We start from the raw sequence: 23,428 nt of genomic DNA, 5'->3' as shown, positions 1-23,428 counted from the left end.
ACATTCATTCCTTTAAAAAGTGTACTGCAGCTCTTAAAGAGGATGGTATAATTTTCCTTTGTGGGCTTATCTATTAGCAATTATTTACTGAATTTGAAAGCAAATAAGTCACTAACTATCACGGGTACCATAGCCTGGAAAATAAGGCAGTCATGTTAAAGTCTGTTTCTGTGAGCAAGAAGCAGCATATCTACATGATTGATACTTTAAACATTTAATAATAAAGTAAACTTAAAAGACTGATTTGAGGGGGAAAAAAGAGCCCTTTTCCAAGGTTTAAAAGGCTCAAATGCTGCCGTGAATTCATTTAACGTTATACATGTAAGTAATGCTGCTGAAGTAAATGGAATGTTAAGCACATGCTTAACTTTAAGGACATATTAAGCACTGCAAGGTTGCCAACACATTCACAAATTGAGTCAGTCCCCTCAAAAATCATGATTGTCTTAAAAACATGAGATTAAAAAAAGCATTTTGAGTTGTTTATATTGGCCTTTTTTGAACATCTAGTGTTTATACTTTTTCTTTGCAGTCATGAGAAAAAGAACTGTACTTTTTATTTTAAACAAAAGCTGAGATTCTCATATAATCACATGACTCAGGAAGCAGGGAATTTACCAAAAAACACAAAATATTGTTCGACTAATGGTACACTTGCAAGAGTTCAGTTCTGAGAAGGGATCATTGTGTGTAAAATTAAGCACCTGCAAATCTTTAGAGGTGTAACTGGAGTCAGGAAGTGGAGGCAGAAAATGTTACATGAAACCTGGCTCTGAATAGCAAGAAAAGCTGAATTAAAGATTGACAGGTTAAAATCTGGGATATTTCTGGTTCTCGTCTGTCATTTCTAATAATGCTCCTGCTTTAACTGTGAACTATTCTCTCTCACACTTTCTGTGCAGTGTAGAGGGTGGAGCATGGTGTCAGTGTAACTCACTAGTGAATGTGTGTTACACGTCTCCCCTCTCTGCCTGATCTCTCAGACAAGTCTGTTACAGCCCCATTTTATGAAGCTTTAGCAGCTTGTGCGTTTAGCACTGGAGGTCCATGGGTCAGTCCCCAGTATGTTAGCCAAAATGGCGGCCATCACCTCAGCACAAAGCAAATAGTTATTTATGTACATAGATATTCTTTAAAAAAAAAAGAGCAAATGCAGAAAATGAAAGTTGCAGAAAAGGAGATACAATTCCACCACCACCACCACCACCACGTGCACACTGTGCAGGGCAGAGCTCTCCCTAGGTTATTTCTTACCAGGTCTCAGTGTCTCAGAGAGTTTCTGAGCCAGATCTCTCCTGTTTATCGATTTCAGCACATTCACTGTCACTTCCACCCCATAGTCCTGTCCATAGTAGCTGAGTATGGAGCGAGTTAGGTCCACAGGTGATGCTTCCTCTAATTTACCCATGGGGATATTGTCATAGCCCTTCTTCAGCTTAAATGTGTTCAGTTTGAACTTGAATTTCTTGAGCTCATCCTTTGTCAGCTCTTCAAGACTGTCATGTAAGCAATCGCTCACTGCTTTCTCCATGGCATCTCCTTCCTCAGCTCCCTGAGCAGCCTGTGAGAGGAGAGACAAAAGCAGGAAATGGTTGGTTCACAAAGAGGAATAGTCAGAGCTAAACTGAAACTAAAGGTCTCTAGAGCACTCACCTCACATCAACCCCCTCCCTTCTTGCCTACCGCTTCCTCCAGTCATGCAAACAAGAGTTGCTGCACATTTACTTTGAATCTCAAATGGAAACCCGCCCACTAAACACTACACTGGTTCCTTCCTGAAACCAAGACAAAATTAAGACAAAGCCAGGTCAGGCCCCTGGAACAGAATCTATCAGATGAGAACACAGAAGAAAAGAGCAAGGACAATAGTAGTGCCATCCAACATTTCTTTCTAACAGAAAAGGGAATGATTGTGATATTAAAATTTGTACATCCTGCTCTCCAATTTCCCCCAGTTTGCCCCTTCCATTAATGGCACATCACTCTGCCTGGTGCGTGACTAGCATCCATGGTGGGAAGAACATCACAGTGTGTGTAACTCCCCCAACATTTTGTATGTGGTCTCATAGAAGGGGCAAAGGAGCTTTAACCATCACTGCAGTATGTGTGCTGGGGCAGAGTGTGGGATGAGGAAGTTGGTGTTTAAATCCAAAGCCACAAGATGTATGTGGTGGGAGAGGGGGTTGAGCCATGATATAGGAAAGAACAGATGGTTTATGGTTCAATTGCTGAGTTAAACATACAAGAAAGAAAGTCTAGAGGCAGGAAAGTGATTTATTGCAGATGAGGTGGGAGTGGTTATTACTCAGAAAGGAATTAACAGTGATTTTCTCCACTCCCAGGCAGGGCAGAAAGATGAAAAAGGAAAGAAGGACAGCTAAGGCCTTGGGAACCCGAATCCTGACCCAAAGCCAGAGAGTCAGTCTCTTGGTCAGGACTGAAAAAGCCAATGCTTCATTCAAAGAATTACCTTCCCTTCTTCAAAACACAGAATAGTTCAACCAACACTGAAGACACCCACCCTGGATACATTTGTTCTAGCCAGATACTGCCCACTGTCCTCTCCATTGGTAGAGTCTTACCAGCCTTTGCTGCACTAATGAGTATCTCTGACAGATCCCTCAGGTTGATGTCTCTCAGCACTGCCATAACTACCTTCCGATCACAGTCTTTCCTATAATATTTTTTATAATTGGAGATATACCTATCTCCTAGAACTGGAAGGGACCTTGAAAGGTCATTGAGTCTAGCTCCCTGCCTTCACTAGCAGGACCAAGTACTGATTTTTGCCCTAGATTTCCTAAGTGGCCCCCTCAAGGATTGAACTCATAACCCTGGGTTTAGCAGACCAATGCTCAAACCACTGAGCTATCCCTCCCCCCAAGTAGTTCATCATCTCATTGGTGACATCCACAGGCTTTGCTGTTTCCAATATGTTCCAGAAAGCTGAGTTATAACCACCTCCTTCCTTGATTGTATTCAGTGTGAACCCTTCTGCCCCAGATCTTCCAGGGTTTCTGGCAGACGATATTCCACTGCCTCCTCAGACATTACCTGAGCTGACTCCTGGAGCAGGAAAAAAAAATCTGGAATCTCCACCTGCATATAGACAACCCAACATGCTTTCTCCTGAGAGCTAGCAACTTTCTCTAATGCACTCACAGCTCAAAGCAGCCCTCTCCCTCCATTCTCCACTATCATGTCCACAAACCTGAGCAGTTCACTTAAATCTCAAAGCAACCCCCCACACCAAGTACTTATCCAATTCCACCTCTGTTCTGCTGGAATTTACCTGCCCTGTGCTTGTGTGGCTGTAGAGAGAGAATGGAAATTGCAAAATGGACCTACATACGTGTCATTGCTCTATGAGAGTAAAATCTAGCAGAAGAGAAGGGGAAGGAAGGAAAATGGGAGCGGGGAGTGAGGATGCCACTGGAAGTTCATTAAAGAAGCTGCATTACACATCGTGCTGCAGTCCACATAACAAGTCCCTAGATCCAAACTTTGAACCGTGCATTTGGGTTAATCTTGGTTATCTTCAAGTTGTTTTGGAAGGAGAAATGACTGCTTGAGAGAAGTGAAAAGTGAAACTGTTTCAACTGCTGTGCTTATCACCTGCTGCTTAATTGCCAGGCTTGTCTCTATATTTCTCTGTTTTCCCCTAGTCCACCCGCTACTCATGGCATGCTTCTCCTGTGCTGGTCTGCAAAGCCATTACCCTCTTTTCTCATTCAGATCCCTCCCCAAAACCCACATCTCCTGCAATCCCTGTATGAAACTGGTCAATCAGGGTGAAGTTGACTGTTTGTCTAGCCTTGGAGAGCTGTAAAGAGGGCTGGATTCAGTAATATACAAAGATGTCATTACCTGGAAATCTTCTGTTGTATCAGAAAAGTTGCTTGAGTGGCTCCTGTTAATTTAGAATCCAGTGTAGGAATAATTCAAATGATTCCTTCCAATGTGTATTATTGTACATTTTGAGTGATGGGTGTCAACGTGCCCTCTTCTCCTGTTAAAGGAACGAATCGCTCTGCTGGTTGTATGCATCCTGAACAAGAGGGAAAGAACATCACTGCGTGTGTAACCGCCATTAGAATATGTGTAATCAGATCATTGTGTCTCCCTGAGTCCAATCAGCCTACCATGCTGTTTTATTCAACTACAATGATGTTAACTGGATGGATCAGAATCTCAACAGGAAAATAAAGTAACAACAAACATGAATCTAATTCACACAGCACAATGAGCTCTTTTTATAAAGCTATTCCATGTGACTTCCAGAATGCAATCCAGACCAGTGTGGGGTTGTGTCACCCCTTCCCTTTAACTTTGGGTGCCTCACAATGTTATGCTTCTGTAGCTCTCACCTGGACCACTCACAAACAGCCTGCCAGCATGCAAGCCACACCCTGAGTGTTTACATGCGACTGCAGCCTGCCAGCCACCCTTTAGTCACACTCTGGCTTCCAACAGCCTTAGTTACCACTTGCGGGGTGACCCCAGCCCACTCCCAATCCCAGACTTCCCCCAAAATGTGTTCTCTGTATTGCCCAGTCCAGCCCCCTCCTGGACAGTCCAGATGTATTAGATCCGATGTCCATCTAAAGGAACAACACACAACAGCTTGCTGCATTCAATGGAGTTACCCAAACAGTTGAAATTAAACACTGGATTGGATTACACAATAAAACAAGTTTATTATCAAAAGAAGAGAGATTTTTAAATGAATTCAAATATAAGCATTACAGTCAGAAATGGTTACAAGAAAATAAAAAAACAAAACACTTCCTAATATTAAATGTGTAGATGTGCGGACTCACCCCTGCGGTGCCTCCTGCTGGTGACTTCTGGGAATTAGCTCGATTCCAGCTCCAAAGCGCCCTCTGTAGGCTGGTGATCCACCTGTCCTCTGGCCCCCCGTGTCTCTCCCAGGACCCCGGTGCCCTGTTAGCTGGGGTGCTGACCCCAAGCAGTAACCCCTTTCTCTCAGGGTCTCCCCTCCCTGGAAAACCTCCACCCTCTATCCCCACCTCACCTCACCTCAGTGTATGGTGACTACCAGTCATCATCTAGCCCCATGCCCTGGGGCAGGCTGCAGTATCAGCCACTCATCACTGGCAAGGTTGGGTTTGGACCTGCTGCCTTGGCCTACCCCGGGGCTGCCCTCTGCAACCCACAGGACCTGTTGGCCTTGTGCTAGGCCACAACCTGGGGCTTTCCTAGGCCGGAACTCCCCAGCTCCCTAGACCTTTCCCCAGCCCTGCTCCACTCTAGGTTCCCCTCTTAGCTCCCTGCAGCCAGGCCCTTCTCCCTCTACTGGCAGAGGGAGACTGTTTGGGCTTCTGGCTCACAGCCTCTTATAGGGGCCAGCTAGGCCTGATTGAGTCATGGCCACACTTGAGCCTGCTTTCCCCAATCAGCCCAGGCTTCTTGCCCCAGCCACAGTCCTCTCCTGGGCTGTTTCAAGCCCTTTAGGGCAGGAGCAGGGGACCACTCTGCTACAAATGTAATAAACTAGACTTGGTTTAAGGTGAAGTTCTTACCAAATACCTTCAGCAGCATTGCTGACCAACCTTTAGGTCAGGACCCCTCCCCCAAAGTCCAACAGCTGGGTTTTTTTGTTTGTTTGATTTTGTCTTCTTAGGTGAAAAAAGTAAGATAGAGAAATGTTCAGGAAGAGAGATGAGTGTCATTGGGGTGTTTGCCCCTCACTTTTGTAGTTCATTCTCCCTTTGAAATGCAAGCTCCTGAGAATGACTTCTAAGAAAAAGGTTTTTCCAGCTTAGAGTACGGCAACATGAAGTCTCCTGGTGAAAGAAGTCCCATGCTTTTCTTTCTCTCCCCTGTTTGCTGAGTTTGCAGAGCTCATTTGTCTCATGCCTTCCCCATTTGTGTTGTCTGAGGACTCTATTTACAGTTTATCTATACATTGGAGATAAATAGACATGCTTGACCCGGCTTGCCTATTTAGTGCTAGATGAGTTCGAGCAAGACCCTTTAACAAGAGGGGATTTCATATCTTTGCACATAATGATGCTACATATACATCACGATGATATTATTGTCCACTGCATTATGAATTTTCTATTTCATTTCACATTTCATTCACATCACATATTTTGTACAATGAATATTACAGTATTGTATAGGATGTAAATACAGGGGTGCATTTGGTCAACACACTCTTTCATCCTTTATGCAGATTCAGTCTCCAACTTATCCTCACTGCTGCTAATTGCCAAACCTTTTAAACTAACCACAGGTATAGTCACCATGCTTGATATTTTTATACCTGTTTGTTCTTAACAGGAAGTGTTAGTATTAAACTATATGCAAGGCACATTCTTATGCTGTAGCTGACTTTGATACAGTCAATAGAGAAGGATTATGGATGATCCTCAGCAAACTTGGTTGCCCACCAAAACTGGTAGCAATCATTTGTTTATTCCATGAGGGGATGCAGGGTCAGGTACTATCTCACACTATCTTACTGACTCCTTTCCTATTTCAAATGGAGTCAAATAAGGCTGGGTTCTTGCCCTGTAGTGTTCACCCAAGGTCTCAAACATACTACAAATGGGCTCAACAGAGGCATATACTTCAGATACAGGCACGACGGTTCAGTCTTCAGTTTTATAAGGCTTAAACCAAAAACAAAAGTAACAGAACTACTACTAAGAGAAACACTCTTTGCAGATGATTATGCCCTCCTACCACACACAGAGGGAGATCTCCAGTGCATCATAGTTTGCTGCACTGAAGCATCAAAATTGTTTGGCCTCACAATCAGCCTGGAGAAAACTGTGGTGTTGCATCAGTCATCTTCACCACTCCATGTCATACCCCCTAGCATATCCATTAGTGGAACCCAACTAAAGCAAGTTGACAATTTACCTACCTTGGCAGCAACATCTCCAATGATGGCTCTCTTGACAGAGACTCTCACCAATGATTTTGTCTGCCCAGTCTGCTCACAAGCATGGGCATCATGCCTCGGACATCAGAGTCACTCCAGAATCCACAAAAAGCGGCATCAGGAAAACATCATAGTCAAACCAATGGACTATGAGAAGAAGACCCAGAGCAATTTTTAGAAGTTAATTTTCAGAGACACATTGACAATTTTAGCATCAGGGATCCCACTGATGTTAATGCAAGTCATAGAGCTAAAACACTATTTACAGCTTTAAGAATTGATCCACTGGCTTTACACATACCTGTAAGTAACCTTTTTCCAGATATTTTCAGGAATCAAAAGGGACAAGCTCAATTTTCTAGAATTCTCATAAAGACTTAACTAATGCTGGCTTGAGTTTCCCTTACCCAACTGGTCTGAAATCAGTATCGGTCACAGTGACTCCAGGCACAGTCAGTGTCAATGACATGTCATTGTATTTCCCAACATGATCAATTGCACTTCATTTTCCCCAAATTCAAAATTTAACTGAATTTTAACCAAAATGCCCCAAACTATCACAAAACTGAAATGCAAATGAGGCCTGGCCCATTCAGTCAACTCCCCAGGCTGTCAAACAGATGGCAGCAGAGAGCGTCTCCCCAGTGAAGTCCTGCCCATCTGCAGTTTTTAAGCAGCTCTTGACCATCTTTCTCCCATTTCACCAACAGATGACCAAAGTGAGTTTCCTTTGCTCCAAGGCTTCAGGCCACAGGGCTTACAAATACAAGACAAAGACCAGAGGTGGGAATGTTCCTTACTGGAAATGAGCTCAGTGTGAGATAGTGTGAGGAAATTAATTGACAGAGCTCTCCCAATGGATGTCAGGGAAAGAACAGGAGGAAATTGGTTAAGACAGGGACCAGGGGCCATCTTGGCAGGAAGTAGGCTGAATTCAACAGTGGGGACTGGTGTCTCTGGAACTCATCCTAGAGAAACTGATGGTAAACTGCCCGTTGACTTCAGTGGCTCAGGCCCTCTTGTCCATAGGTGGGAGGAGGGTAACAATATCTTGAGCTAATACAAGCCAGACATGTCTGAGATGTGGGGATTCAGTGTTGTTATTAACAGTATTAAAGCAGTGCTAGAGGGCTCAGCTGAGATCAGGGCCTTGTTTTGCTGGGTACTGCACAGACACGCCATGAGAGATCACCCCGCCCCAAAGAGCTCACAGTCTGAACAGACAAGGGAGGATTATTCTCCCCATGTTACACATGGGGAAACTGAGGGCCAGAGATTCAGTGACTTGCCCAGTCACCTGAGTTACAGCCCAGTGCCTTAAACATTACACAAGACCATCCCAAATCTGCATCCCAAATCTGGGGAAGGTGGCATTCAAAAGCAACAGTCAGATAATTAAATGCCAGAAGGGGATAGAGAGGAGGTTTGGGGTCTAATTCTGAGGCTACATGAGAATGGAAGTACCTGGCTGTGTACACTGCAAAGAAAATCCCACAGTATAACTGTTCCAAACATTACTGAAATCATCTTCAGAACACCCCTGGTGAGATAAGGCAGTATCATTCTCATTTTACAGATGGGGAACTGAGTCACAGAGATTAATATTAACCAATGTCACTGACTTTCTCCTCCTCTGAGACCTTTCTCTGCTCACTGATTGGCCAATACAGGATCCTTGTATAAAAATGAGGCCCCTACTTCCATCCCCCGAGGCTAAATGAGGGCCCAGGTGGTCCTGAGGGAGAGGGGAGCTTGGAATGTCCCTGGGGTGACTAACTGACACAACAGAGTCACCCCAGGCAGCCTGAGTGGGTGGAGATGGGTTTGAGGAATGGGGGGGGGGCATTTGGGGTGAGGAGTTAGGAGGGGGTGGAGCCCCCAGTCCCAAACCCCTGGGGGATAGTTACTTTCCCCTGTCACCTAAGATGGGGATGGGCCCTTTCCATTGCTGGGCTCCTTGGAAACCCAGCGGGGCCCAGCTCTAGACTGTGGTTCCGGCCTTTTCCAGGATCCCAACTCTGGCAGCTGCTGCTGTCCCTTGTGCCCCATCCCATCAGCCTGGCTCGGCCCTTCTGCACCATGTGGTGATGGGGCCAGATGGGGTTGTTTGCTCTGCAGCCTCAGCCCCTTCTGGGTCAGGCCAAGCTGTGGGGAGAGAGCCCTGAGCAGCCTGAGGCAGGAGGCTTGGGAGACCCAGCCCCAGCATTGCAGCAACAGGTCGGGAGAAGAGCCCAGTGCTGGAACTGTAGGGCAGGTGGAGCATGTATGGGACACACACAGGGAGCCGTGATGGGGGCGGGGAGTTAATGGACTCTTAGAGGCTTTTGTACTGGAGGTATGGCCCATGTTTCTGGCTAGTAAAAAGTCATGGTGTAGAGAGACAATGTTTGTCTGAGAGATTGTTCCTTAGGAGCTAGAGGAGGCCATTGTATGGGGAGGAGCCTGTTATCTGTCCGCATTGTCTCTCTGGGTTAGCACAAGTAGGCAGAGTCCCCGGAATAATGACACGGGCACATGTTCAGTAGGCAAAAGAACAACATCTGTTTATTACTGAGAATGGGATAGAGGCAGCTCCCCTCCTGCTGCTGGGACAGTTTCCCTTTCTCCCTGAGGCAGGAAACACATCTTCTTCAGCTGCCTCTCAGGCCTGGTCCACACCTAAAACTTAGGTTGACCTAGCTACATCACTCAGAGCTGTGAAAAAATTCAAATCCTGTGTAACGCAGTTTGATGAGCCTACTCCCATTGTAGATGGAGCTTGCTCACTTGAGGAATTCTTCCATCCACCTACCTACTGCCTCTCAAAGGGGTGGATTTTCTACAGTGAAGGAAAAATCCCTTCCATCATTGTAGAAAATGTCTCCACTACCATGATGCAGCTGTGCCACTGTACAGCTTGTAGTGTAGTTATACCCCCTGTGATGGGGTGTTCACCCACCACCCCTGATAGGATTAAAATGGCTCATAAGGGGTGACTGCACAGGATGGTCTGGGCCTGGGTGAGGTGTAGGCTGGATATAGAGCCCTACTTGTACCTGAAGCCTAGTTGGGCAGGAAGGGGCTGCAGGGAGAGAGAGCTGGCAATCACTCTCAGGGTTGTGAGAAAGGAGGAGGAAGCAGCTTAGGTAATACAGCAGTGAGGGTAAGACCACATACACTTTGGCTGCTGATTGCAGGGTCCCTAGGCTGGAACCCAGTGTCAAGGGTGGGCCTGGGTTCCCTTACCAGCTACTGGGGAAGGGTCACAGACAGGGCAGTGGACTCTGAATACTGCCTGAGATGGTTTGTTTAGAGAGACTTTTATACACCAAAAAGGGGGGAACTATAGTGACCTGGCCAGATGATCAAGCCATGAAGAGGAAATGTTGAAGCTTCTAGAGTGTGAGAGAGGCTGCCAAGTGAGAGATTGGGACAAAGGGGGCTGAGAAACTGCAAGAGGAAGTGTCAAACCAGTGGCAAGCTAATGTCCAGATGAGCCACAAAGAGGCGACCGAGCTGTGATGGTGGAAACCCCTTCACTCCCTCAGTGTTACTTCCTGGGAGGGACATCCTTCCTCTCTGAAAGGAGCCACACCCTTTAAGTATGTATGTCACTCAGCAAATACTGACCAGTATTGCCTAGAATGGGGGCGTTGGGATGGCACTAGAGGGGACCATGGCAAACTGTTTTCTTCTCTCATGTGGACCTTACAGTTACTCTGGAACCAGATCCCCCTTTGCTGGATATTTCCCCTTTGTCTGTTGCATCTAGAGTATTGCCATACCAGAGCCTAAGTGCTGACAATGAAGATTCTCTATGTCCATAATAATGGTCCTAGTGCCTTCCTCGCATGCACGAGCTGAAGAGCTCCCTGTTTCAACACCTCAGCGACTTTTTATTCATCAGCTTCATCACAGAATCATACTTCAGGGAGAACTCACATTTCCTGGTTCCCACCATTATAGCACCATGTGCCTGGCACAGGCCTGGCTCTAACGGGCCCAATGGAATCACTGATATGGAGACCTTATCCACTTTTTTATGTTGGTGAAGGAACTGTGTGGAGGTTGGAGGCTGCTCCACCTTTTATCCCCTTGTAGTGGATGGAAGGGCATCCAGTGTGCATGTATGGTCAGAACCTACACTGCTGGCTAAAAGACAAGATAAAGGGATCTTGAAAAACTCCAGTTACTGTAAGGTAAGCAATCTCGCTTTACTTTTGGTGTCCTTTCTGTGTGTGTGTTTTGTTTGGGGTTTTTTTTCTTTGACAATATTTTCTTGATCTGGAGTTCTTTTTTGTCTCTAATGGCCAATGACCAAACAAAGAATTTCAGGTAAATGAAATGGTTTGCACAGTACGAGCTGGGTTTACTGCAACATCTGCATGGTGATATCCCAACTTTTACCTTTGAAAAACAGATTCAAGGAGGGAGAATCTTTATAAAATGTAGTTTGTTTTGAGCTGCAAAATACTCTGCTGAAAAAATAAATGTGTTTGATTTTCTAACGAGAGTTCCAAGATATATCATTAGTTACAGATTCCGATTTAAAGAGCTGGAGACCCTTCCTGATCTGCAGTGGCTACGGCACATTTCTAAGTGGTCCTCTGGAATAATATAGAAGGAATGGTTGCTGACTGAATGCTTGGCATTTGGGAACAGAAGCACCTCCTCTTGCAGAAGAGTCCTGGATTCATCTAAAGGTATGTCTACCCTGGCAATGGAATGGCAAAACTTTTGTCATTCAGAGGTGTTAAAACCAACAAAAACCTGAAAGACAAAAGTTTTTTCCGTGACAAGTGCTAGTGTGAACAGTGCGTTGTTGGGACCAGGGGTCTCCTACCGACAATGCAAATGCTGCTCATTGGGAGTGGAAGTATTTTGTTGGCAAAAGAGCCAACAAACAGCAGCTAAACTGCCTGACTTTTAGCATCACTGCCGTGTCAACATGGCCATGTCACTAAAAGTTGTGTAGTGTAGACAAAGCCTAACTGAAGCAGCTAGGCATTCATAAACTAGAGCACCATAAACTCCGGACACCTAGAAAGGAGCAACACAGTTTTTGCCGATTGTACAATGAACTTGGAATAGAGCATGAGCAAATGCACCTTTTGTCTCAACACAGACCTAGTCTGTCTTTGTAAAGAAGTCTGCCTATTTCTCCTAGGAAAGGAGTGTAGAAAGTATGCTAGTTTGCATCCCCTGACTCTCTCTTAATCCAGTGTTCATTTTACCATTTTAATTAACATTTTTGTTCACATTGGGCCTAATTCATCCTTGGTTCAATTCCATTTGCTTTAATGAAGCTACAGAAGGGATGAATTTGGCCCCGATGTCTAGTTTAAAACAAAAAAGACAAACTTTCACTCTAGTGGACCGGACTTTGTACATTACCCTTTTCCTGTGAAGTGATGCCTATGTAAGTATTGAGTGCCTCTCTGATCTCAAAAAGAACAGGAGTACTTGTGGCACCTTAAAGACTAACAAATTTATTGAAGCATGAGCTTTCGTACAAGTACTCCTGTTCTTTTTGCGGATACAGACTAACACGGCTGCTACTCTGATCTCTGATCTCACTCTCTCTTTTTTTGTCATGCCACTTTTTTTCTCTGGCTGGAGTGTTGAGGGTACTAACATTGCTCTGTAAATCAGGCTAATTAGTCTGGCACAGTACTACTTCCAGGTAAGTCCTAGTATGGAAATGTCTCCAGTATTATGTAAGCTGTGACATGGAGTGGAAATACTTAGCCTGCTAAGCAATAAATGAATACATCTCATTTTGTCTTGTAGCGCTTTCACTCTGTTTAGATGACATGTTAATTAGATTTTGATTATGATATTTTTTTGAATTTTAATAATGTCTCCTGTCCACACATCTCAGTGGTTATTGAGGATTATTAGGAGGGAATGCCTTTTGGAAATGCATTTTTCCCTGGGGTATAAACGACTACAACCCATTTTCGATCGGTACCCCATCATGAAAGAAATCTTTCAAGAATCATCTCTTCCAACCTTCAAACAACTCATCAAGCTCATTGTTGCCCTGGATTTGAGGGATGTGTATACCCCATTATGTGATCAAACTAATTGCATTCTGTGCATTCTGCCAATATGAATTAATGAAATAGAACACCACATAGTTAAGGGTTAATTTGGAGACAGGCTTTTAGAAGTGAGGTCATATCCAGCTGACAGTTTTTGCTAATAAGAATGGGAGGAAGGGACAGACAAGTAAACAACACCTTTATTTTTCCTTTCTAAGTGAACTACTTTGTACTTACCTTTACTGAATTTCATCTTGTTTATTTCAGATCAATTCTCTAATTTGTCCAGGTTGTTTTGAATTTGAATCCTGTCGTCCAACGTGCTAGTAATCCTTTCCCTAGCTTGGTGTTGTCTGCAAATTTTACTCTCCACTCCATTACGGAAGTCATTAATACAAATATTGAATAGTACCAGACCCAGAACTGACCCCTGCAAGACTCCACTACATACATCTTTTCAGTTTGACGGTGAACCATTGATAATTACTCTTTGAGTATGGTCTGTGATAGACCCAGGCCAGTTGGGTACAGCAGAATAGCAGAAGGCAGATATACTGGCCACTAGATTAACAGTTTTCTGTTCCCTGACTGACCAGAGCAGGGGCTGCTCCAGGCTAATGAGAACACCTGACTCTAATTAACCTGTAAAGAGCCAGGTGAGGCCATTCAGTTAATGTGCCCACCTGACTCTAATTAAGGCCCTGCTGTTACTATAAAAAGGGCTCACTCCAGTCAGGTAGGGAAGTCAGGGAGCCAGAGGAGAGGAAGTGCGGCTGAAGGGCTGGTTACTGAAGACACCCTCGAACCATTGTTAAAGGAGCCCTAAGGTAAGGGTGAAGAAGGGAGAAGCAGGAGAGCTGTGGGGAAGTGGCCCAGGGAAATGTAGCAACTCTGGCAGTGAAAGGTTGGCTGCCAACAACTGCTACCATTAGGGTCCCTGGGCTGGAACCCGGAGTAGAGGGCGGGCCCGGGTTCCCCCCAACCCACCACTACAGGAACATCTCCTGGAAGGGGAAGTCAGGTCCCTGTCAGGACAGGAGGCTGAACAGAGACTGTGGGAGTTCTCTCACCAACCTCCTTGCAGGCCTATGATGAAAAGGGCTCAGTAGACTGTAACCCTGGCCCTAGAGAGAGAAGAGCTACGTGGAGGGTCACAGTGAGCCACTGAGGCTAACATAAACCGCCTAGAAGCACAAGACCCACGGGAGCAAGGTCAGAGCTCTGCCACAACAGCAAAAGAACTGAAAAAGAGCCACCGTGGCTTAACAACCACGTAAAGTAGCAGTGAGAGATAAAAAGGCATCTTTTAAAAAGGGGAAGTCAGATCCTAGTGAGCTAAATAGAAAGGCGCATAAACACTGCCAAATTGAGTGTGAAAATGTAATAAGAAAAGCCAAAAAGGAGTTTGAAGAACGGCTAGCCAAAAATTCAAAAGGTAATAACAAAATATTTTTAAGTACATCAGAAGCAGGAAGCCTGCTAAACAACCAGTGGGCCCCCTGGACGATCAAGATACAAAAGGAGCACTTAAAGATGATAAAGTCATAGTGGAGAAACTAAATGAATTCTTTGCTTCAATCTTCATGGCTGAGGATGAAAGGGAGATTCCCAAACCTGAGCTGTCCTTTGTAGGTGATAAATCTGAGGAATTGTCACAGTTTGAAGTGTCACTAGAGGAGGTTTTGGAATTAATTGAAAAAAATAACAGTAACAAGTCACCGGGACCAGATGGCATTCACCCAAGAGTTCTGAAAGAATTCTTGGGCGAAATTGCAGAACTATTAACTATGGTTTGTAACCTGTCCTTTAAATTAGCTTCTGTAGATGACTGGAAGATAGCTAATGTAACGCCAATATTTAAACAGGGCTCTTAGAGGTGATCCTGGCAATTACAGACCAGTAAGTCTAACGTCAGTTACGGGCAAATTAGTTGAAACAATAGTAAAGAATAAAATTGTCAGACACATAGAAGAACATAAATTGCTAGGCAAAAGTCAACATGGTTTCTGTAAAGGGAAATCATGTCTTACTAATCTATTAGAGTTCTTTGAAGGGGTCAACAAACGTGGACAAGGGGGATCCAGAGGATGTAGTGTACTTAGATTTCCAGAAAGCCTTTGGCAATGTCCCTCACCAAAGGCAGTTACTTAAATTAAGCTGTCATGGGATAAAAGGGAAGGTCCTTTCATGGGCTGAGAACTGATTAAAAGACAGGGTACAAAGGTGAGGAATTAATGGTAAATTCTCAGAATGGAGAGGGGTAACTAGTGGTGTTCCCCAAGGGTCAGTCCTAGGACCAATCCTATTCAGCTTATTCATAAATGATGTGGAGAAAGGGATAAACAGTGAGGTGGCAAAGTTTGCAGATGATACTAAACTGCTCAAGATAGTTAAGACCAAAGCAGACCATGAAGAACTTCAAAAAGATCTCACAAAACTAAGTGTTTGGGCAACAAAATGGCAAATGAAATTTAATGTGGATAAATGTAAAGTAATGCACACTGGAAAAAATAACCCCAACTATACATACAATATGATGGGGGCTAATTTAGCTACAACGAGTCAGGAAAAAGATCTTGGAGTCATCGTGGACAGTTCTCTGAAGATGTCCATGCAGTGTACAGAGGCGGTCAAAAAAGCAAACAGGATGTTAGGAATCATTAAAAAGGGGATAGGGAATAAGACTGAGAATATATTATTGCCCTTATATAAATCCATGGTACACCCACATTTTGAATACTGTGTACAGATGTGGTCTCCTCACCTCAAAAAAGATCTACTGGCACTAGAAAAGGTTCAGAAAAGGGCAACTAAAATGATTAGGGGTTTGGAGAGGGTCCCATATGAGGAAAGATTAAAGAGGCTAGGACTCTTCAGGTTGGAAAAGAGGAGACTAAGGGGGGATATGATAGAGGTATATAAAATCATGAGTGATGTTGAGAAAGTGGATAAGGAAAAGTTATTTACTTATTCCCATAATACAAGAACTAGGGGTCACCAAATGAAATTAATAGGCAGCAGGTTTAAAACAAATAAAAGGAAGTTCTTCTTCATGCAGCGCACAGTCAACTTGTGGAACTCCTTACCTGAAGAGGTTGTGAAGGTTAGGACTATAACAGCGTTTAAAAGAGAACTGGATAAATTCATGGAGGTTAAGTCCATAAATGGCTATTAGCCAGGATGGGTAAGGAATGGTGTCCTTAGACTCTGTTTGTCAGAGGATGGAGATGGATGGCAGGAGAGAGATCACTTGATCATTACCTGTTAGGTTCACTCCCTCTGGAACACCTAGCATTGGCCACTGTCGGTAGACAGATACTGGGCTAGATGGATCTCTGGTCTGACCCAGTACGGCCGTTCTTATGTTCTTATGTTCTTATTCAGTAATTCTAAACAATATTTAAATCACCCTCATATCTCACACTGAAAAACCAATTTTAAAGTATTTTATTATAGGCACAGGGGAGCAAACCATCATTTAATAACTGACATGGCCTTTTTATGCACATAAGGCCTCTATTCAGGAACACATCTCTCTTCAAAGCAGCACTTAAATACATGTTTAACTTTAAATATGTGCTTAAGCCCCATTGATGTCAAAGGGAGAGATACTTAAATATGTGCCTAAGGACTTTCTGAATCAGAGCCAATGGGCAGGTCTACGCTACGGGGACAGGTCGATCTAAGCTACACAATTTGAGTTTCGTTAGTTGCATATCTCCTTACTCATCTCGTTCTGATGGAGTACTGGAGTCAATGCCAGAGTGATAATCTGTCGATCTAGTGGGTCTTCACTAGACCTGCTAAATTGTCCCCCGGTGGATTTATCACCGCAGCATTGATCCACCCCATAGTGGAGACAAGTCCTATGCGCCTGCCCTCGGTGGAGCTGATCCGCAGCACAGTCACAATAATTAAGATGTATGAGATGAGGATGGTCACAATGCTGATCACCTCAATCAGACTGCCAAAGAGGAAAACAAGCAGCTGATTGATAGAGGTGCCAGAAGAGGAGAGCTTTAGAAGTGGGTTGATATCACAGAAAAAATGATTCAGGATATTGGAGTCGCAATAGGATAATCTTAACAAACCGCTCGTGTGTATCACGGAGTTCAGGAAGGCCCATAGATATGAACCAGCCACCAGCTGCAGGCAGTGCTTTGGCGACATGATGACCATATACAGCAGTGGGTTACAGATGGCTACATAACAGTCATATGCCATTACTGCCAGCAGAAGGCACTGAGAGATGACCAACAATATGAAGCTAAAATATTGGATGATGCACGCTGTATAGGAAATAGCTTTCCTCTCTGCTAAGAAGCTCATCAGCATCTTGGGAGTGATGACTGTGGAGTAACAGGCATCCACGAGAGACAAATTCTTGAGAAAGAAGTACATGGGGGGGGGTCGATCCTGATTAAAACCATCATCCCCAGATTCCACACCAGGGTGATAACATAGATCACTAGGAACACCACAAAGAGGGGGACCTGCAGCTCCGGACGATCTGTCACACCTGTGAGAATGAACTCGGTCACTGCCGTACAATTTCCTCCAGCCATTCATTCAGCCTGGGGCGCTAGCTGTGGGAACAACCATAAAGGAAGGCCTTAGTTCTTATGCAAACAGTTTATGCTAATATAAAGAACTGTGGTCATATGCGTAAAGACCCTTTGAGTTGTGGAATGAAACCAGGGGTGGCTCCAGGCCCCAGCACGCCAAGCATGTGCTTGGGGCGGCAAGCCACAGGGGGCGCTCTGCCGGCCGCCGCAGAGGGTCCGCTGGTCCCGCAGCTTCGGTGGACCTCCCACAGGCATGCCTGTGGAGGGTCCGCTGCCTGCGGGAGGTCCGCTGAAGCCACGGGACCAGCAGACCCTCCGCAGGCAAGCTGCCGAAGGTAGCCTGCCTGCCGTGCTTGGGGCGACAAAATGCTTAGAGCTGCCCCTGAATAGAACCTGGAACAACTGATGGGAAAACCCAGAACTCTTTCACTTCTTCTAAGGGAGAAAAAAATCCGTTATCTCTAGGAAAGTGCATTACCCTGCCATTTAGTCTGATTTACACATTTTGACCCTGATTCTGCTGATATTTTAATTTCATTTATTAGTGTAGCCCCACAGACTCAGTGGAATGCCTTGCATGAATAACATTAAGGAATATATTCAATTTTGTGGGACTGGTACCTTAGACAATAGTAGAATCCGTGGATCTCCATTACACCTGGGAACAATAACATGGTTAGGAGGAACGCAGAGTTTGCATCGCACTCTCTGGTTATTGGTTGACATACTTTCATTGAGAAAATATTTCAAAAATGGAGCTTCCAAATTTATCCCTTCTGGACACTGCAGCCATGCTGACTAAATCCTGTAGCTTCTTGTTCTTCGGCTGCTGAAAAATTACCACACGTACACGTCTAATGATCAGACTAAAAGCGTGTCGCCAGGGGTGAATATTTCTGAGAAAATTAACAGTGAACATATTTTTAGAAACATATTCATAATGATAAGAAAAAATATTCTATGTATAGATTGATCTTTTAACCTGTCTTTATAGGCATAAGAAACTGCCTGTAAACCTGTTTCATCATATGTCAATATCCTCAATGCACCTCTTTCCTCACCCCATGTCACAATAGCGATTGCCAAATCATACAATTGTTAATTGTACTTAGCTCATGTCGCACATTCCAGTTTGTGAAATTATGGGGATGGCTTGGTTCTCATTCCTAACACCCTGGCAAGGTAAAAGGTAGTGAACGTCCAGTGCGATCATGAGGTATGTACGTGTGGTATGTTTTTTTGTGGCCAAAGATCAAGAAAAAGAGTGTGTGTGTGTGTGCATATTCATACACATGCCGTACGTACACACACATGTCATTTCTTTTTTTACCCACTCTTTGGTGTTGGCCAAATAGCATGTCAGTCAGTCGGCATTCAGACAAATATTACAAATAAGTGGGCTGTAGTCCACAAAACCTTATGCCACTAGTACTCCTGTTCTTTTTGCAGATAGAGACTAACACGTCTGCTACTGTGAAACAAATAAAATGATTATTCAACTTCAAAGGCAGCTTGCTTAACATGCAGTTCTACAGAAGATAGAAAGGAAGAACTTGATTTATTTCATCAAACGCATCCAAGCAAAGAACAATAGGTCATTCAGGGCTTGATCCTGCATGGAGCTGAGCATTCTTCCCTCAGTCCAGCAGAACATTTAAGCAGATGCATAACTTTTCATAGAATCATAGAAATGTAGGACCTGAAGAGGTCATCTAATCCATCCCCCAGCACTTCTAAACCTTTTATTGCTCTCCTCTGGGCTGTCTCCAATCTAGCTCCATCTTTCCTGAAGTGGAGCACCCAGAATTTTAAGCAAGTTGATTTCAATGGGGCTGCTTACATTCTTCAAGTTGCTTAAAGTTAAGCATGTGCTTATATGTTTCTTTGGATTGGGGCTAACGTGCTCAGTACCTTGGTGGTCTGAGCTCTTCTTCTGGATGAGCTGAGAAGTTGGGAAATGTCTGTAGATCCTAGGAGTGCTGTTAAGAAGAAACTGGAGGGACTTCAACAAATCTCTAACTATTAGAAATCAGGGTGAGATGGGGGAAGGGCTGATTATTCCACACCTGCCTATTGAAGGTTATTAAACCTTCTTTTGCACCATCTGCTACTAGCCACTATGAGAAACAAGACACTAGATGGAGCTCAGGTCTGATCGAATCTGGCAATTTCTGTGTGTTTATTCAGTGTTTCATAAAAAGACTGGTGAATCCAAATGCTTCTGCAGACCAAATTCCTTCTAACGAGAGAATCTGAACCAGAGCTCAGCTGTACATTATAGCAATTTTCTGCTAAGCTATTTCCTACCCCCACTTTTAAAGGAAGTGCAGGATTGATGACCATAAATACATTTTTAATGCTAAAAGAGCTCTCCTGCCTGTTCACAGATCTCAGATCCTAAAAAAATCTATCTATCTATCTATCTATCTATCTATCTATCTATCTATCCCTGGACACCCTTCTCATCTATCTATCTATCTATCTATCTATCTATCTGCAAGCGAAAAGTGCTCTCAAAAGAGGCTGTAGAATTCCCCTCTATATAATTCAAGGAAAGTTGGAGTTAAAAACATCAGAGAAAAGACTAATGTAAACACATTCTACATAATGCTCAGTAGAGCATCTGAGCTGACCATATCAATGAAAGCCCATCCGATTCACAGAAATGATTTATTTTCATTGGACTGAGCCTTTGTAGACATTATCTCTGCTCGGCAAAGGAGTGATGTTCTACAAAGTGTTAATGAATATGCATTCCAACCTGCCGCGCTCCACACAACCAAACCTCCACATGGCACTCAGAGAAAGAGCTGAGCCTTACACTGTGCCTTGAAAACTCAGAGTTTGGACGTGTGTACCCAGGGAAATGACCTTCAGGTTTAGAAGACTCCTCTGTGAGAATGCTCGACCATCACTCCTCACATATTTAATCTTGGCCCCATTGAAGTCTATGGCAAAATTACCATTAGTTTCAATGGCCCAGGATTTCCTCTTAGGTGAAATATCTGCTGCAATTTAGTGGACTGCTGCATTTGGCAGTAGCTGTGGTTGGGCTGAGTTTCTCATGGTAGAGGTCCACTCCAAAATGTATGGACTATAAGAGACAATTCATGTGAAAGATTCAGAACAATCTCTTTTCAGTTCCCACATGGCTGCATTATAGATTCAAATAATCAATAAGTTGACTTCTACAAATTTCTGCCTTGGGCAAGATGACCTGAAAAGTGCTATTACCTGCTGTAACTAACAAAAGGAGGTCAGTTCTATTGTAGTGGAAATAGTGTTCACTCCTACCTTCTGAGAGATGTCGTCTTTCTTGATTTCAAAGTCTAGGATGGAAGTGTGTTCATGTTTGGCATAGCATCATTTGGGAGAGGATCCCTGTAGCACCTTTGAGCTCTGGTCATCAAGACAAGCACAGGCAGACTCATTAAAATACAGCATATTTCTCTAGGGGACAGGGGATAATCACATGCAGATGCATTATCTTTAAAAGTTTTGCGAAGGTTTTTGCCACTGGGGGGATATGGGCTCTGTGGCTGATGTAGAACCCATCCCTTGCCTCCCCGACCCAGCACCTGCTATAGGAGGCATGTTGGAGCAATCCAGGGGAAGGACAGGGAGTGGCCAGACTGCACTATTTTGTGGTTATACTATGCTGGTGTAGTTAACCTGAGTAGATTTAACATCATTCTTATCATTGATTCCCAACGGGCTGTAATAGTGTGGTGGAGAGCATGACTTGGTCCCTGGCATGCAGCATCCGCTCCAGCAATGGTACCTGTCATGTTCCATCCTGTTTACCAGAACAGGGTACTACTTGCAATGTATGATGCTGGTTTTCCAATTTATTTGAATTCTGAGAGCATGACCTTGTGTCTGTGAAACTTCACAGCTGAATTAAATGTGATTTAGGGATGGTTCTGAACCGTCACCTTCCGACCAGATTGGAGCCTAGAACTTGAAATACCAGGAAAGCTGTTGGATGCACACATTAAGGGTTCCTGTTTGGCCCTGGTTGTAGAGCTGTCTCCTCCCAAATCCCACTTCTCCCCTGCTCAGGACCTCCTCCCATGCACCCCCTCATGATCTGAGTGGTCCTGCAGCACCCTGCCATTCATCTCTCCCTCCTCCGGGCTCCAGAGCTGCACTCACAACGGATCAGTCTTGCCAACCCTTCCAGCCGGGTTTTATTTATTTTCCAAGAGACAAACCAAAAGGAGAAGAACAGCATAAGGCAATTTTATTGCTGGCCTTAGTCTCTGCTCTCTGGGTCTTTCCTCCAAGGTTATTGCCAAACTCTCTCTCTCTAGCCGTCCTTGCTGCTCCTTCCTTTCTCTGCAGCTCCCGCAACTCTCTCAGCCACTTCCTCTTTTGCGCCCTGCTGATCAGTACACGAATCAGCTGATCCCTGTTCAGGTGGGCCTCCTTAGCCGCGAGGATTGGCTGAGCTCAGGCCTCCAGTCCTCATAATGCCAAGCCACCCCATGACAGGGCTATTTACAGGGCCAGGGCCATAATCAAAAATCTGGTCCTTTTCTAAACATCACCTCCCTCCCTCTCTGTTTTACCAGTACAGCTAGCACCAATGCCACACGTGTTTCGTTCTCCCATTCCATTCTTTGTGTGTTTACATATTGCTCCTTCTGCATAGAACATCCTCACCACACAAGTTCCCCGATCCACCACCCTTTCTTTAATAATAATAATTCATAATAAATAAATGACTATTCCTCAAAAGAAAGAAAGAAAGTCCTAGTTCTTACATCTCCTGCTTTCTTTGTATGTGTCAGTCGTCCTTAGATCATAGGGGCTTTGTATGAGGGAGTGTCCTTGCTTTTTCTGTCTTGTAAAGTGCACACTAGTGACACTGAGCAGATAAATAATGGAGACATCACAAAAAAAATTAAATAACCAAACCCTTTGTCATGAAGACTGTTCTCCTCAGTAAAGCAAGCTATAAACATTAGGAAATGCACAGAGGACTAAAAGGCTGCAAAGTGAAGCACTCTCAAGTTAGGAAATACTAGAATGAGAATTTCCTATGCGACATTAATTCTGCAATAAATGAAGCAGGGATCCTATAGAAAACAGACTCCTTCAATATACAGCCCCAGAGAAGAAAACCCTGTGCTCTGAATAAGGAAGGGGTCCTGTGGGAAAAATAATAATATGGGATCATGTCATTAAAGTCGGCATCATCACGCAAATGCACAAGAGGTCTGAATTAATGATGTCAGAGCAACATTTATTTGGACATTTGCTAACCTGAGAATGCTTAACTTTGTAAATGTTTAATCCTTTTAAAAACCTTGACTTTGTATTTCCTAATTATTTTACGGTTTAGTTTACTGATGAAAGCAAACTTAAGTAACATTAAACAAAGGGGTTTTTGTTTGTTAATTTCATTAGTTTTTAATAGAAAGAAAATATTTTATATATGTGCTATTTAAACAATGAGGCTCTTACTCATGCGTTGTTTCAGTCTATATTTTATTGCCATTGTTATCTTTATGAAAATCCCACTTTTACCGCTCAGTGCTGTGCTGATCAGAGTATTGAAAGTAATGAAATTAAACTGTATTAAAACAAAACTCATTTTATGCAACTTCAGGGTGAAAGTTCTCAGCTATAACCCTGAAGCAGAGAAACACTATCCAGGAAAAAGAGCTGGAATTTTGCATCTTGTTTTCACCTAGGCCTTACTGAGGACAGTAACAAACACCTGCCCTTCGCGAAGGAACACAGCACCGTACTACAGCACAAACCCCACTGAGCACAGCAGGGGCTGTCCTGGTTCTCCAGCTCTGGCCCTGTTTCATTACAAACTTCCTGTCTGTGATGATGTTCTGGTAACAAGAGGGCAACCAGCTGTCAAAGGTAGCTGTTGCCATGGCAGCCAGGCTTTCCCAGTGTTCCTGTTT

General features: G+C 44.0%; 2 protein-coding genes and 1 pseudogene across 2 annotated transcripts in view; all 3 read right to left on the bottom strand.

The window, feature by feature from the left end:
• Positions 1-1,531, bottom strand: part of LOC123369202 (interferon-induced very large GTPase 1-like) — a 65,205-nt gene extending 63,674 nt beyond the window's left edge. Inside the window, exon 1 of the mRNA XM_045014559.1 lies at positions 1,255-1,531. Coding sequence (XP_044870494.1) covers positions 1,255-1,531 — 277 coding nt within the window. The remainder of the gene's footprint in view (positions 1-1,254) is intronic.
• Positions 1-23,428, bottom strand: part of LOC123368033 (olfactory receptor 1019-like) — a 155,730-nt gene that overhangs the window by 85,178 nt on the left and 47,124 nt on the right. The gene's annotated exons all lie outside the window — the stretch shown is intronic.
• On the bottom strand, positions 16,720-20,878 carry LOC123369201 (annotated as a pseudogene).

The sequence above is a fragment of the Mauremys mutica genome, chromosome 4 (genome assembly GCF_020497125.1).
Source record: "Mauremys mutica isolate MM-2020 ecotype Southern chromosome 4, ASM2049712v1, whole genome shotgun sequence".
Taxonomy (NCBI): domain Eukaryota; kingdom Metazoa; phylum Chordata; order Testudines; family Geoemydidae; genus Mauremys; species Mauremys mutica.
This window is presented reverse-complemented; position numbering and strand designations above follow the sequence as displayed.